General features: G+C 44.2%; 2 protein-coding genes across 3 annotated transcripts; both read left to right on the forward strand.

Annotated features, from left to right (window-relative positions):
• Positions 1-3193: 3193 nt before the first annotated feature.
• On the forward strand, positions 3194-15657 carry LOC101964320 (nascent polypeptide associated complex subunit alpha). 2 transcript variants are annotated; one of them, XM_013363047.4, is made up of 9 exons: positions 3309-3350; positions 3865-3959; positions 4155-4226; positions 13792-13877; positions 14044-14121; positions 14447-14593; positions 14888-15016; positions 15227-15349; positions 15532-15657. In XM_013363047.4, the coding sequence occupies exons 3-9, from the start codon at positions 4157-4159 to the stop codon at positions 15544-15546; spliced, it is 648 nt and encodes a 215-aa protein (XP_013218501.1). In that variant the 5' UTR covers positions 3309-3350; positions 3865-3959; positions 4155-4156; the 3' UTR covers positions 15547-15657. The 2 variants fall into 2 exon arrangements, with proteins under 2 accessions (XP_005335705.1, XP_013218501.1); XM_005335648.4 differs by lacking the exon at positions 3865-3959 and having other exon boundaries at positions 3194-3350.
• LOC144378645 (uncharacterized) lies at positions 4233-13005 on the forward strand. Its single transcript, XM_078053288.1, has one exon. It carries the CDS (start codon positions 7084-7086, stop codon positions 12766-12768), a length of 5685 nt encoding a protein of 1894 aa, XP_077909414.1. The 5' UTR covers positions 4233-7083; the 3' UTR covers positions 12769-13005.
• Positions 15658-15911: the final 254 nt, after the last annotated feature.

The raw sequence follows: 15911 nt of genomic DNA on the forward strand, positions 1-15911 counted from the left end.
CCAAAGATAGGAGTTATTAGATGAAAATTATTAGGGCCAAGTATAGTATTTTGTACAACTATTGGGAATTGTAGCTCCTACTTTTTCCCTCAGAGAGCAACTGAATTAGTCTACCATAAAGAACAAGTTTAGGGTTGGGGTTGTGGCTCAGCGTTAGAAAGCTCACCTAGCACAAACGAGGCCCTGGGTTCCATCTTCAGCACCACATAAAAATAAATAAAGGTATTGTATCCAACTACAACTAAAACATAAATATTTTTTTTTAAAAAGTTTAGTGGGCTGTTATTGTGGCTTAGTGGGTAAACGCTCCTGGGTTCAATCCTTAGTACCAAATAAATAAATAAAACCTGTTGTAATTGTTAAAGCACTTGGGCTTTTTAACATATCTAGGTAATTAAATTTTAAGTTTTGTTTCAGGTATTATGTGATGGCTTCTAAAGTATCAGATTTCTCTTGGTTTTACAAGGAATCCTACACAGTAGGATTCTGTCTTCTGAGAAATATTGAGAAGCAAACTGTCAAGCTAGTGCTTCTATGATGTCATGAAAATTTCCTTACATTTCATTTAACATTGTTTCCTGTATAGTCATACAATCTTTTTTTTCTTTTGATTTATATAAAACAGACTATAGTGGAATCAACCAAAATGCTTTGTATTTCTTCCTCTCTTTTTAAGATATTTAATATTTACTTTTTTAAATATTAAAAAGAATATTGTGCAAAATTCCTCATTATTTGAGCTTCTGTGCATTATGGATCATTCAATCTTCAAATTCTAAAACTAGCTAGTCAAAATTCTGGATACAGTGAGCACAGTGCACATATCCAGAATCCCAGCTAATGGGGAGAATAAGGCATGAGAATGACAAATTCAAGACCAGCCTCAACAACTTCAGGAGACCCTGTCACAAAATAAAAAGGAGCTGGGTACGTGGCTCAGTGGTAAAGTGCCTGGGGGTTCAATCCCCAGTACCAGAAAAGAAAAAAGTAGAAAGACAGTATTGTGTTTTCAATCAGAGACATGTTAAGCTTCCATTATGGTTTTGTAAATGTCTTCAGTAAAGTATTTTAATGCTTTAATATTAAAGCCCTGGGATAAAGCTGACATACTAGCCCATTAAAATTATTAACTACAGGGCTGGGGATGGGCTCAAGCGGTAGCTCACTCCCTGGCATGCTTTACTAAAGAACAAATTTTAAAAATAGTAAATGTTTGGTTCATGAAGAGAACAGAAACATGATCAAAGTCTACTGACTTCGTTTCTCCCTGATTTGCCAATCCACTGATAGAAATGTAGAAACCAAAGGCACAGAAACAGCATCAAAAATCTTTAAAACTTTCCAATTTATAAAGAAACCAAAGAAAAAGTACATCCTTCCTTAGCTATTCATTAGGCCATAGTTTTTTGTTAAGTTCATGGGCTTGCTAAGGAAAACAGGGCAATGGTCAATATGTAGTTTGGGGGGGTTTTTTTTGTTTTTTGTTTTTTGTTTTTTTTTTTGGTACCAGGGATTGAATTTGGGGACTCCACCACTGAGCCACACCCTCAGCCCTACTTTTTTTTATTTAGAAACAAGGTCTCACTGAGTTGCTTAGCACTTCACCATTGCTGAGGCTGGCTTTGAACTTGTGATCCTCCTGTCTCAGCCTCCCAAAGCGTGCACCACCACAACCAGCTAAATAATGGCATTTTCATGGAGAGGGGGGAAAAAATAGCAGTTTATTCCCATCTACTCACATACTAGATGCTATTTTTTTGTCTTCAATATGTAGTTTTGTCTAAGATAATTGGCCAGTTTTTCACTTTTTCTGAAGGTAAATGGACTACACTGAAAATCTGAGTCTGTTCTTAATCAGTCCACAATAGCCTCTCCTGAGAATTTCCAAATTGTTCCTGGTCAATTCTGCTCTCTGGGTTAATCCTGGTCCACTAATCCTAATCCTCACTTCACTATAATAGAGGTTTAAGGTGGGCTACTAGACCCAGGGACGCTTTACCACTGAGCTACGGCCCCAGCCCTTTTTATTATTTTTTTATTTCCTTTATTTTTTTTGCTTTAATTTTTTTTTTCCTTTTTAGTTTTTGAGACAGGGTTTCACTAAATTGCCGAGTCTAGCCTGGAATTTGCCATCTTCCTGGTTTAGGTTCCCCAACACTGGGATTACACCATTGAAAAGTAGAAATTATTTAGGTTAAATCCCAATTATTTTCAGGACGATGTTGAAATTAGGTTCCTGGGGGTGGGGAGATTATAGGCATATACACGACTTTTGTTTTCCCCCTTGGTTTTTGTGCCACTGTGCCCAATAATCTCAGATTGAACCTAGGGGCGCTCTACCACCCAACCACATTCTAATCCTATTTTGAGACAGGGTCTCTCAAATTGCCCATGCTGGCCTCCAGTTTTTTCTGATTGTCCTGCCTCGCTGGGATTACAGGTGTGCACAACTCGGCTCAGAAGGAAAAGTGGTCGCCCGCTTCCTCTTCTCCCATTTTAAATTCTCACTGCTTCTCTTAAAATTAAGTCAGCCATAATCGTATTCAAGCCATTATACCAAATAGTGTTAGCTGATTTGGATAATTCAGGTTTGTGTTTGGTTTGTCCTTTTTTAGAGCTTAGAAAATAGTATGGAGTTCTCTTTTCATTAACAAAACACTGGTTTTACATTCTACTTCTCAAGAACCCTGTACAGAGCACGGATTCTTAACATGGGATCCCGGTCCTTTAGAATGGACGAGTTTCAGAATTATTTAAGAAGTGCCTAAAATAAGCAAAAAGAATTGTGTATATGCCTATAATCCCCGCTGCGCCGGGGAGAGGAATCGGACGTCAACATCGTCCCAAATCGTCTATTTCAAAAATAAAATAATTGAGATTTAACTTATGTCATTTCTACTTTACAATGGTGACAATACAATCTTTGGAGTTCGCTATTAATTAATGTCGCGTTTCCCTGCTTCTGAGTAGGGGAAATCTTAAAACAGCTGTTGCTACTTTGCGGACCCGTAGGCGGAGCTTCTCTATGGTTTCCCTTCGGGAAGCAAACATGCTCGCTCGAAAGGAAGGGGCGGGATGTTTGAGGGCTGCCTCGCTCCACGAGGACTGCTCCAGCCAGGCCAGTGTGTCGGGTTCTAAATTCTTACCCTTATTTAGAACTCATCACCACCCCCGCCCTAGAAACAGCCCTCAGGGTCATTGGATAAAGGAAGTGGCTTCCAACAGCTCCTGACCCGGAATCGGATCGTGGCCCCGCCCCCTCCGCGCCAGGCTTCCTTCTGCAACAGGCGTGGGTCACGCTCTTGCTCGCTCTCTTTCTGCCGCCATCTTGGTCTCGCGTTCTCCGCACAGTAAGTGCTGTCTGCGCCGCTACTCCATCCGCCGCCATCCTCCTTTCTCGCGGGTTGAACCGCCCGGGGGATTCAGAGTTGAGGACAGTTGACGTCTTTGTACAGTTACAGGGTTCCTACTAGTCGCTGGGTATCCGGAGAAAAGGGGGTCTGTAGTTGGTGTCCTGGCAAAAAAGGGGCATAAGGGTCCTACGGGCCAGGCCCAGAACCCGGGTATGGAGGGGATATAAGAGTCACTGTAGTCTTGGGGGCAAAAGCTGTGTGGGTCTGTTGGGAACGGCTTCGCAGAAATCCAGAGGAGGTTAAGGGGTCACAGCCTCAGAACCCTAAACACCGTTCTTATTGTGAGAAGGGGAGTGTTGGGACCCAAGGCGTCCTCTTTCGTCTCCCGGCTCTCAGAAGACCTGGGGGCCCCGAGCCCAGGTTGCGTAAATGTTAAAGGGGAGGGGGCTCAAAGTACGTCAGAGGTTTTAAACGGTTGGGAGTCAGACCGGATCCTCTCTCTCGGGTTGAGAATGCAAAGGTGATTCCTGGTCTTGTGGGATCAAGAGTGTGGAATACAACGAACCCTAAGCACTGGGAAGTCTACTTTCTGCGGAGCGTACTCAGGTGATTCCTTTTATAGATATCTGAGGGTCACTTTTCCCACCTATTCTTAGTAACTTTGGGAAGGGCAGTCCTCAGACATTTTCATGACTTTTTTCCCCCATTTAACAATCCTCCGTTGAGTTATTAATAGTTGATTCTGAGTTGGGCAAGTGCACCCCTGTCAATTCAGGCCTCCTTTTTATTCCCTTCCTTCAGAAATGCCGGGTGAAGCCACGGAAACCGTCCCTGCTACAGAGCAGGAGTTGCCACAGCCCCAAGCTGAGACAGGTAGGTTCCTATAGTTTCGTTGCTGTTAATTAAGATAGACTCTTAACACCATTTGGTGAGTAAAGTGACAAAGAAGAGTATATCTCTACCTAATTTGCTACGATGGTTTTGTAGCTTTACCAGAAAGGAAAACTTGTTATTTTGGAGGGACTTATTTAGGGAGCAGGAATAAAAATTGTATCAAGATTTGTGAATGTTCACATTCACTAACTGCTTTGTGAATTGCAACTGCCACCTCCTGGGAAGATTGAGTGGGGAGGGGGGGATCAGTGAATCTTACTATTAGAACTGGATGACACACAGGCCGCCCAAGGAGACCTGAGCTTTTGTGAAGTCCCAGCCAGCAAGTTGCATCAAGGTTTTAGATAGCAGAGCTTGGCATTGTGCCTTTATCACATGTCTGATGAGGTATGTGCTGGTGGTAAATGTGTCCTACCGAGCCCCAGAGTCCTAGGTTGGTTTAACTTGTTTTAAGGGTTGATGCTGAGATATTTGTTGAATGCCGAAATAGTGCTTGGGCCATTGTCTGGAACCCAACATTGAAATAAATGCTCCCTTTGATCTTCATCATTGAAATTAATGGGTGTAAAATCTAGTGTGAAGGCAAGTTTTTAATTCTGGTTGAAACACCTCTCTAGAAAACTGGGGCAATGGAAAGATGTAAAATGATAGTGTTGTTGGGTCAGTTGTGCAAACTAAATGAAGGGAATCTTAGGTTATAATCTCTATCCTATGTTTTTTGTAAATTTCAAGGGCGATTTCTTTCACCTTTTTTGGAGTTAAAGTTGTTTACAGTTGAAAACATTGCGGTTCTTTCTCCCCACCTGTCTGATTTTAGCAGCTGAAGGGATTAATACAGCTGCTAGAGAAGAATAAGGAGGGGGGCCCTCAGTACGGAATGAGCAATAGGAAATGCTTTAGCTACAAGAAATTTATGAAATGGGATGATGAAAGACTGGTCTTTAAAGATTCTGTGGTTTCAGCGCTAAACAAGACTTTTAGACATTATCTCAATCTCATTGTACCACTTAATTTTTCAAATATGGAGACTGAAATTTGGATAAAATTAGAATAATATAATTCCAAACTACAGAACTTGATTTCTGAAATAATCCTTAGTGCTGCTAAACATTCTGATTAGTCTGAGTACAGAAAGTGTATAATATTGAGTACCTGTGATAAATTACCAGAATTTCATCTATTAGAATAAATGAAAAAGCTAACACAGGAAATTGGTTATGATGGCAAAGCAAGTTATTTGGGTCTTATCCCATCTTGAGATCCAGTAAGAAGAAAACATATTCCATGTTTTAAATTCTTGTTAACGTGTTTGAAAGTATATGTACTGGGGGTTGGGGATGTGGCTCAAGCGGTAGCGTGCTTGCCTGGCATGCGTTCGGCCCGGGTTCAATCCTCAGCACCACATACAAAGATGTTGTGTCTGCCGAAAACTAAAAAATAAATATTAAAATTCTCGCTCTTAAAAGAGTTTTTTAAAAAAAAAGTATATGTACTGTAATCATAAGACTTTGATTACCAATTCTCCTGAGCCACTTGACTTTATATAGTCAAATACTATAAGAACTAAGAAGATTATTTGGTTGAGTTGTGAATTTGGATGCTATGGACTGTCCTCCCCCTCTTTGGGGCAGGTACTAGAGATTGAATTCCTGAGCATTCAACCACTGAGCCATGTCCCCTGCCCTGTTTTGTATTTAGAGACAGAGTTTCACTGAGTTGGTTAGCCCCTCTCCATTGCTGAGGCTGGCTTTGAACTCATGATCCTGCTGTCTCAGCCTCCCAAGCCATGGGATTACAGAGGCATGGGCCACCGCACCCAACCTCTCCCTGCCCCCTTTAACAATCCCTTTTGGGCATTGAGCATTTGTTGATCTAATTTGATGTTATTTTCTAAATTACATATATGGTATTTTTTTTCCCTCTACAAAACCTCTCAGTTTTACCATAGTGTCAAATATTGGTGTATTTTGACAAAATAGACCAGACAGAATAAAAATACTTACTCAGATCAAGAGTTAGGGTCTGTTATATTATTTTCACTCTACAGCTCTCCTTCCAAAATAGAACCACAGTCTGGTTTAACAAGTTGGGTTAGAATTTCATAATACAGTCCCTACCCTAGTGACCAAGCTGTCTCCCTGAAGGTCTAGTTCATCTTGTAATGATGTCTAAAGAGCCTAACATTACTGAGGAAGGGTAGAATAGGAAGTGCAACCTATTTGTGGCTGGATGTCTTTGTTTGCTTTCTTTCTGGTTTTGCTAAGTAAACTAAGACATAAGGGGGTAAGGGGCTGAAGAGTTTCAACTTCAATAGAACTGAATTATGCGAAGCTCCCTCTTCCTAAGAAAACAGTGATGTTTGTCATGGCCTAGTGGAAACTTCAGAGGGTTTTTTGTTGTTGTTGTTTGTTTTTAAGACTTTTTCTCATTCAGCTGATTCCCCATCATTAAACTGTCTGCCTATTGTCATCCTTATTCCAGTTTTCAGTGTTTCAGTTCACGATCCTTGAGTTCTAGTGATAATTCTGTTGGCTTAAAGACTTGGGAATGAGGTCCCATTTCAGGAGAAAAGGGAAAGGCACAACTGGGAAAGGATAGAAAGTATATTGTTCCCAATCCATTCCTGAGCCTCTGTTCTTTGTGTTTAACTTTTAACTATTTTCCCCATTCTGAAATTTTTGGTTTATTTTGGTAGAACTTAGAATGTGTGGAAGAATGTGTTCTCACTTTACCACTGAAATGTTTGGGGAACTTTGGGTGTTGCTTGTCACTGTTGTCTAATCCTGTGTGGTGACTTTCATTCTCAGATTTAAAATTCCATTGTTTCCTGTGAGGCATGTTGTACCAAATTGGCCTGCATAACTCACTTTTTTTTTTCTTTTCCTCCTCTTTTTTTTTTTTTCTTTTCCTCCTCTTTTTTTTTTTTTCTTTTTTTTTTTTTTGCTTTTCTCCTCCAGCTGTGCTTCCTATGCCTTCAGCCTTGAATGTCACTGCTGCCTTAGGGCAGTCTAGACCTACCCTTACCCCTCCTTGCTCCCTGGCCCCCCAACAGTGCCCTCTAGCAGTTGCTAACCAGCCTTCCCCATTTCCTTCTCCCTCTAGTATTGCTTCAGCCCCCTTTGAAGCTCCTTTTCCCCAGCCATCCTCTGGAACTGCCATGCCTTTGGAAACTCTCCCTAACACCCCAACTTTCCTACCGCACCTAATAGGGCCTCCCATCTCCCCAGCTGCCTTAGCTCTGGCCTCTCCCATGATAGGGCCAACTCTGAAAGGTGCCCATTCCTCTTCAGCTCCCTTGGCCCTTGTTGCATTGGCTCCCCACTCAGTTCAGAAGAGTTCTGCTTTTCCACCTAACCCTGTTGCCTCACCTCCATCAGTTGCTATGGCTGAGTCAGGGTCAGTGACATCTCTACCAGCTCCCATTACTCCCTCAGAACCAAAACCCTCTCCTATTCAGGTTCCCTCTCAGGTACTCCCTAATCCGAAAGCTACTACTCCAAGTTCAGGTCCTCCAGGTACAATCAGTGCTGTTCCTTCCCATGTTGGAAATCCCTTGGCCTCTGTTCAATCTGGGGTAACCTCCTGTGCTCTGACACCATGCATTACTCCCCCAGCCATTACTTCTCAGATTAAAAGTATCCCCATTTCCTCAGCTCTGATCCCACAAAACCCATTAAGCTTCAGCCTGAAGGGGCCTGTTAGTTCACCTTCTACCTTATCTTTTTCAACCCAGTCTACTCCTGCAGTGACCTCTTCTCAAACTGTGGCTCCTAGCATCCCACCAGTTTTCCCTAGTTCTCTGGGTTCTCATCTTACATCTTTACATCAGGGTTCTTCTATCCAACCTTTAGGTCAAGCAGCTCCTAGTACACTGTCAAATCCTGCAGTGAATACCATTTCTGTAGATCATTCTTCCTTGGGGACCTCTTATCCATCTCAGAGATCTGTGATTTCTCCCCTTCCTTCGGGAAATGAGCTGGTTACTGGTACTGTGGCTGCTCTTCCAATAAGGTCTCCAGGTTCTTCTCTGGCTCTGTCTGTTGACAAAGGCCCCTCTACAGTGACTGACATAACCTCCTACCCTTCTGGCTCCCCAATTGTAACTACCACTACTTCATTATCTCCTACGGCCTTGCTCGGTCTTAAAGAGTCTCCTAATGCCACTTATCAGCCTCTGGGGACTCAAATTCTTGCTTCTCCAGGAACAGACTTTAAAGAAACTTCTGTCTCTTCTGTTGGAACCACCCCACTTCTGATGACTAACCCCTCTATGATTTCTGCAGCACCTACTACCTTTGAGGTACCTACTTCTGTGCCTCCTCCAATTTCATCAGGTCTCATAAGTAGTAAAGAACCAACTTCCCTTACTGCCTTGGTTATGTCACCTGTGGCTCAAAAAGAGCTTCCTACTTCTCAGATAGTAACTACTCTGAGCATACCAGTCTGTCCTTTGCCAGCTCCTATATCTCCCACCCAGACAGGACTCCCTACCAAGGAAAGCCCCACTTCATTACCTTTGGCCCTCTCATCGCCCCAGAATTCCTCCCAAAGTACATCATCTTTGGAGATAATTTCTCCTGAAACCACTATAGCAAAGAAAAGCTGTGTGGAGCCTCTCCCTGTAGCTAAGGCAGCCAGTGCTATTGCCTCTTCTCTGGATGTTAACTCCTCGACCTCTGTAGTCAAGACAGATCCTTATACAATCCCAGACCCTGATAGTCTGCTTCTCAAAAGTTCTATCACTGCTCCAGCAGTGGCTACGTTTCCTTTGGGAAGTGCTGACCATATGGGGGTGGCTTCTACAACTGCCAAAGATACCTGTACTCTTACTACTTTACCTTTGGTTTCTCCAGCTTCTGAAAGTTGCCCTGTGGCTCCAGCTATGACTTTATCCCCTCAGAATGTTTCTGTTTCTACAGTAGCATTGACGCTGACTCCTGAAATTCCTAAGTCCGTGCCCTTTCCCCCTCTTTCCCCAGCTGGGATTGCTCTGTCCAGTGCAGATATAGTTGATGGTATTTCTCAGACCTCATCATTGGCACCTTTAGTTTCCTCTCCTGTGTGCCCAAATGAGGACCTCACTGATTCTACATCTTCCAAAGGAAGCATGACTTCTATAACTGACTCTGCATCTCCTTTAGGGACTGGTATGTCTCCTCAGACTAAAAGACCTCTAATCAAGAAGGGTTCTCCTATCCCTGATGATCTTGCTGGAAATCTCTCATCTTCTGTTTCTCCAGTTGAAGCTTCCTTCCTTCCAGAGGCCAATATTTCTATTCAAGGCCCTAAAGGTTCACTAACCAAGAAGCATTCTCCCACTCCCAAAGGGGCCCCTACTCCTACAACTGTGCCTCTTCCCTCCCCCAAAAAGGCCCCAGCAGACCCATCCCCCAAAAGGACTCCTACTCCCCCAGCAGAGACTTCTCCCTCTCCCAAAAAGCCACAAGCAACGCTGGCCCCGAAAGGAGTTCCCAATCCCCCAGTTGTCACTCCTTCCTCAGTCCAAAAGACCCCAGCAAGCCCATCTCCCAAAGGAACCCCCACTGCCCCAACTGTGGCTCCTACCTCCAAAAAGGCCCCAGCAGCTACAAACCCCAAGGGAACCCCCAACCCCCCAGCTGAGATTCCTCCTTCCCCAAAAAAGTCTCCAACAGCTACAGTCCCCAAAGAAGCCACCACAGCAAGCCCATCCCTCAAAGAAACTTCCAGTACCTCAGCTGAGATTCCTACCTCCCCCCAAAAGGATCCAGTAACCATAGCCCCCAGTGGGATCCCCACTGCCCCAGCTAAGACTCCTCCCTCCTCCCCAAAAAAGGTAGCAACAACTGTCCCAGCTGTTACTCCTTCCCCAAAAAGTACACCAGCTCCATCTTCCAAAGGGTCCCCTGCCCTGCTAGCTGATGCTCCTCCTTCTCCCATTGAGGCTCCTCACCACAAAAAAAAGGCCCCATCCCCCAAAGGAGTCTCCAGTCCCCCACCTGTAACTCCTCTCTCCCCAAAAAAGGCACCAACAATTTCATCTCCCAAAGGGACCCCAGAAGAGACTTCTTCCTCCACCCAAAAGACCCCAACAATTCCATCCCCCAAAGAGGTCCCCACTCCGCCAGCTGTGACTCCTCCCTCTCCCAAAAAGGCCTCAGCAAATACAGCCCCTAAAGAGGCCACAGTAACCCTGTCCCCCAAAGGGGTCCCCACTTCCCCAGCTGTGACTCCTCCTCCCTCTCCCAAAAAGGCCCCCACAAGTACAACCCCTAAAGAGGTCACAGTAACCCCATCCCCCAAAGGGGTCCCCCCTCCTCCAGCTGAGACTCCTCCCTCTCCCAAAAAGGCCCCAGCAAATACAGCTCCCACTGAGGTCCCCAGTCCCACAGCTGTGACTCCCACCTCTTCCAAAAAGACACCAGCAGTTCCATCCCCCAAAGGGGCCCCCACTTCCCCAGCTGTGACTCCTCCCTCTCCCAAAAAGGCCCCAGCAAATATAGCCCCAAAAGAGGTTCCCAGCCCTCCAACTGTGACTCCCCTCTCCCCAGAAAAAGCATCAGCAGCTCCATCCTCCAAAGGGATCTGCGCTCCCCTGGCTGTGATGCCTCCCTCTCCCAAAAAGGCCCCAGCAAATTCAGCCTCCAAAGGGATCCCAGATGAGATTCCTCCTTCTCCCAAAGAGACCACAGTAACTCTGTCCCCCAAAGGGGCCCCCACTCCCCCAGCTGTGACTCCTCCCTCTCCCAAAAAGACCCAAGCAACTGCAGCCCCCAAAGAGGTCCCTACTTCCCCAACTGTGACTCCACCTTCCCCAGAAAAATCAACATCTCCATCCCCCAAAGGGGCCCCAGCTGAGATTCCTCCCTCTCCCAAAATCGGCCCAGCAAATACAGTCCCCAAAGAGGTCCCCACTTCCTCAGCTGTGACTCCTCCAACAAAAACGGCACCAAGTCCCTCCAAAAAGTTACCAACAACCTCATCCCCCAAAGGGTCCCCAGCTGAGACTCTTCCCTCCCCAAAAAAGGCCCCGACAAGTATAGCCCCCAAAGAGGCTACAGTAACCCCATCCACCAAAGGGGTTCTGGCTCCCACGGTTGTGACTTCTTCCTCCAAAGAGGCTTCAGCAATCCCATTACTCAAAGGGCTCCCCACCACACCAGCTATGACTCCTCCGAAAAAGTCACCAATTCCATCCCCAAAAGGGGCCCCCACTCCTCTAGCTGACACTCCTCCCTCTCCCAAAAAGGCCCCAGCAACTGCAGCACCCAAAGAGGCCCCTACAACCCCATTCTCCAAGGGAGCCCCCTCTCCCAAAAAAGCCACAGCAACTGCAGCTCCCAAAGAGACCTTTATTACTCCTGTTGTGACTCCTCCCTCTCCCAGAAAACCCCCAGCAGGTACAGCCCCCAAAGATGCCCAAACAACTTCATCCCTTAAAGGGATCCCCACTCCTCCAGTGGACACTCCTCCCTCTTCCAAAAAGGCCCCAGCAACTGCAGCCCCCAAAGAGGCCACAGCAATCTCCTCTCCCAAAAAGGGCCCAGCAACCACAGCCCCCAAAGGAACTCCCACTCCTCCAGACACTATTCTCCCTCCTAAAAAGGCCCCAGCCCCCAAAGGGGCCTCTATTCCCACACCTGTCACTTCTCCTTCTCCCAAAGAGGCCCTAGCCCCCAAAGAGGCCCTAGCTACCCCATCCTCCAAAGGCAGTCCCACTCTGCAAGCTGTAAATGTTTTCCCTAAAGAGTCCCCCATTCTCCCAGGCATTGTTCCTCCCTCCCCCAAAGGCTCCCCTGCTTCCCCAGTGTCAGTAATATGTACCATGGGGGCCCTTACTCCTGAGGCATCTGAAGGTGTCCCAGCAAAGAAAGGCCCCAAGGCTCTCAAAGAAGTACTTGTGGTCTCATCTCCAGAAAATGAACAAGTCACCACAGTTCCCACTCAGAAAGGCCCAGGAACCAAGAAGAATTCTGCAGCTTTGCCTAAGTGCTCAGATCCCTCAACTAAGAATGATACTAAAGGATCCCTTTCTACAGTGACACCAGCTCCTCTACTGACAATCCCTGTTTCTCCTACAAAAAGCAAAGATCCTTTTCATTCCCCTGAGTCTAAGATATCTACCCCTCTAGCAGGAGTTGCCTCTGAGAAGATCCTTCCTATAGCTGGATCAACATCTGTGTCTCCAGCAACCACCCCACCAGTCTCTCTGCCTCTTGCTCCTTCCCCAGTTCCCCCTCTGCTTCCTAAACAACAGTTTCTGCCGACCTCACCTGGGCTGGTGCTGGAATCACCCTCTAAGCCCCTAGCCCCTGATGATGAGGATGAGCTGCCGCCTCTGATTCCCCCGGAACCAATATCTGGGGGAGTGCCTTTCCAGTCCGTCCTTGTCGACATGCCCACCCCCAAACCTGCTGGGATCCCTGCCCCAACCCCCTCTGCCAAGCAACCTGTTCTGAAGAACAACAAGGGTATTTGCCTTGGTTTGCTGTGTGCATGGTGTGTTGCCCACACCCCTCTTGGGAACTCCCATCCATACTAACACTAGGATGCGCCACTTTCTCCAGTCAATCTGCTTGAGTTTGGATGTAGACTTAGAATGATCCTTTCAAGTGCAAAAGCTCTAGGAATACACAACTAATTCTTGGTTTTCATCACATCAGATAATACAACTGATCTGACATTGGAAACCAAGACCTGCTGGACTGTTAATTTGCTCTAATCCTTATCACATCACTAACCTGTCCCTGGGCCTGGGATTTGCTAAAATATTGGGAAATTTGGAGCTATTGTATTTCTTTTTATTTCTTAGTAATGACCACTTGCCCAGGGACTTGCTTTTCTTCAAAAAATAGATAACTCTGTTTCCTAGCCTAAGAATGGTGCAGGTATATTGCTTTTTTTCCCTTGGTAGTCTTTATCCATGCTGGGCCTTTCAATATGTGAATTATGTTCAGAAGAAATGGAGACATCACAGGGCAATATCTAGTAGAGAAGGTGGCTTGGCATCATTGAAAATCTTCTAGCAATATTGATTAGACCAAATTACTAGGGTGAATGATTTGAAAATAGGCCAAATGTGTGTACACAACTGCTTCTGGCCTCCTCCATAGGTTTAAAGGATAAAGGAAAAGTGCCTTGCCTTTTCTCCCTGCATAATGTGATTTATTTATTTTTTATTATTTTCCCCCCACTTAAGTGTGTGTGGAGATCCCTTTAGACAAAACCTTTCTGGGGTGGATGGTAGATGGAATATAGGGTAAAATTTGGAGTTATTTCAGATGCTTGGTTATTTGTGCCAAGAAATGAAGACCTTAAGGGAAAGAGAATAATTATACTATATAAATTGTATCTTTCAGTTATCCCTCATTTCTGGGGGTGGGTCTTTAATAGATGTGTACACACTAGTTTAACTAGTAAGTTGGCTCCCAAACTGGCTTTAAACATTTCACTTTGTAAGGCCTAGCATTAAAGTGGTGACCTCTAGTCCAAGCAGGCCTTAGTGAGGGTACAACCTCCTTAAAATTTTTACTATAAAAGTAATAAAAGTTGTTTGTCATCTTAGGTTCTGGAACAGAATCTGACAGTGATGAATCTGTACCAGAACTTGAAGAACAAGATTCCACACAAGCAACCACCCAACAAGCACAGGTGAGTATTCCCTTCTTGACTGGTGTAAACACTGGGGTCAAGGAAGCACTGGAGAACCAGAATTGATCGGGGCTGACTATTGTATCTGGAATAAAGGGAAAATCACACAGAGGTTGTGGTATCCAGATCTTGGGTTCTATTTAATTTAGTTGTTTTATCTTTATAGCTGGCAGCTGCAGCTGAAATCGATGAAGAACCAGTCAGTAAAGCAAAACAGAGTCGGAGTGAAAAGAAGGCACGGAAGGTAAGATGTTAAGTTATAAACAAGGATTAAAGTTCTGATGTGTAATTTTTTAGAACACCATCTTTTCTTTTTTTTTTAACTTGGGTTGGAACCCAGAGACACTTAACCACTGAGCCATATCCCCAGCTCTTTTTTGTATTAATAGAGACAGAGTTGCTTAGAGCCCTCCTGAGCCACTAGGATTACTGGTACACACCATGGCACCTTCCCCTTTTACATCTTTTTCTTAACCCATGAGTCTGCTTTGGATATGGTATTGTTGCATTTCTTGCTTTATGAAGCTGATTCTAAAGTTGAAATTTTAATGTTCTTTTCTATTTTTCAGGCTATGTCCAAGCTAGGTCTTCGACAGGTTACGGGGGTTACTAGAGTCACTATCCGAAAATCTAAGAATATCCTCTTTGTCATCACAAAACCAGATGTCTATAAGAGTCCAGCTTCAGATACCTACATAGTTTTTGGGGAAGCCAAGGTGAGTTAAGTTTTCTTGAGTTGCACTCGATCAACACTGTTGATATTTCAGGTCAGATAATTCTTTGTTCTAGACATTGCCAGATGTCCCCTGGGAGGCATAATTAAGACCTAGATCTAAACTACTTTTCTTTCTACAGTTATAGTCTTAGGGCAAGCAGTTTACAGTTATATTACTCTAACTTCCCTGAAATAGATTTAGAATGAGAGTATTGAAAAGGTTTCAAAAGGATATGTGATTTTTTTCATTTATGGCAAACTAATTTATTGACATCTCTGTTGTCTTTCTTTGTAGATTGAAGATTTATCTCAGCAAGCACAGTTAGCAGCTGCTGAGAAATTCAAAGTTCAAGGTGAAGCGGTCTCAAACATTCAAGAAAACACACAGACTCCAACTGTACAAGAAGAGAGTGAAGAGGAAGAGGTATGCCAGGAAATCTTTTTCTATTTGTAATCCTCTCTGAATAGTGGTATGTTTGCTGTTGGTAGATTATTGTTTTAGGCATTCAACCCCCATTATTTATACCTGTTTACACCTAGAACTAAATTCAAGGGACTCTGGCACCAAAGAAGTACTAAGTTGTTGTTATCTGTAATTTATTAAGGTTTTTTGTTTTCCCCTCTCATCTTTTAGGTTGATGAAACAGGTGTGGAAGTTAAGGATATAGAATTGGTCATGTCACAAGCAAATGTGTCAAGAGCAAAGGCGGTCCGAGCCCTAAAGAACAACAGTAATGATATTGTAAATGCTATAATGGTAAGTGACCAAATCTTTTTTCCTGGCTTCCCTCTGCCCTAACCAGTGAAAAATAATTTTTCTCTGTTTAGTATCGGCTATATATAAAGCATTATTCCAAATCCTATTGTTAATTGCCTTAGGTTTTAATAACCATCTTCTCCTGCTTTGCCTGTAACCACCTTATGTTTTTTCTCTTATAGGAATTAACAATGTAACCATCTGAAAGCCAGGACCTTTTTCTGGTGTTTCAAAAGGATAACTGCAGCTTGGTTTGAAATTTGTACTGTTTCTATCATTAATAAAGTTATGGCTTCTTGTTGGATGAATCAATGAGTGTTTGGTCTCTTTTCCCCCATCTCCTCTACCCAAAAAGGCTCTAGTAAATTATTAATTTTGTAATGTTATTGTATTTTTTATACCTTTATTTGTTTTTATGTGGTATCAAGGATCGAACCCAGTGTTCACACATGCTAAGCAAGTGCTCTACCACTGAACTACAACCATATCCCCATAATTTATTAATTTTAAGACCATCTTCAGGCTGGGGATGTGGCTCAAGCAGTAGCGCGCTCGCCTGACA

Source organism: Ictidomys tridecemlineatus, chromosome 6 (assembly GCF_052094955.1).
Source record: "Ictidomys tridecemlineatus isolate mIctTri1 chromosome 6, mIctTri1.hap1, whole genome shotgun sequence".
NCBI classification, from domain to species: Eukaryota; Metazoa; Chordata; class Mammalia; order Rodentia; family Sciuridae; genus Ictidomys; species Ictidomys tridecemlineatus.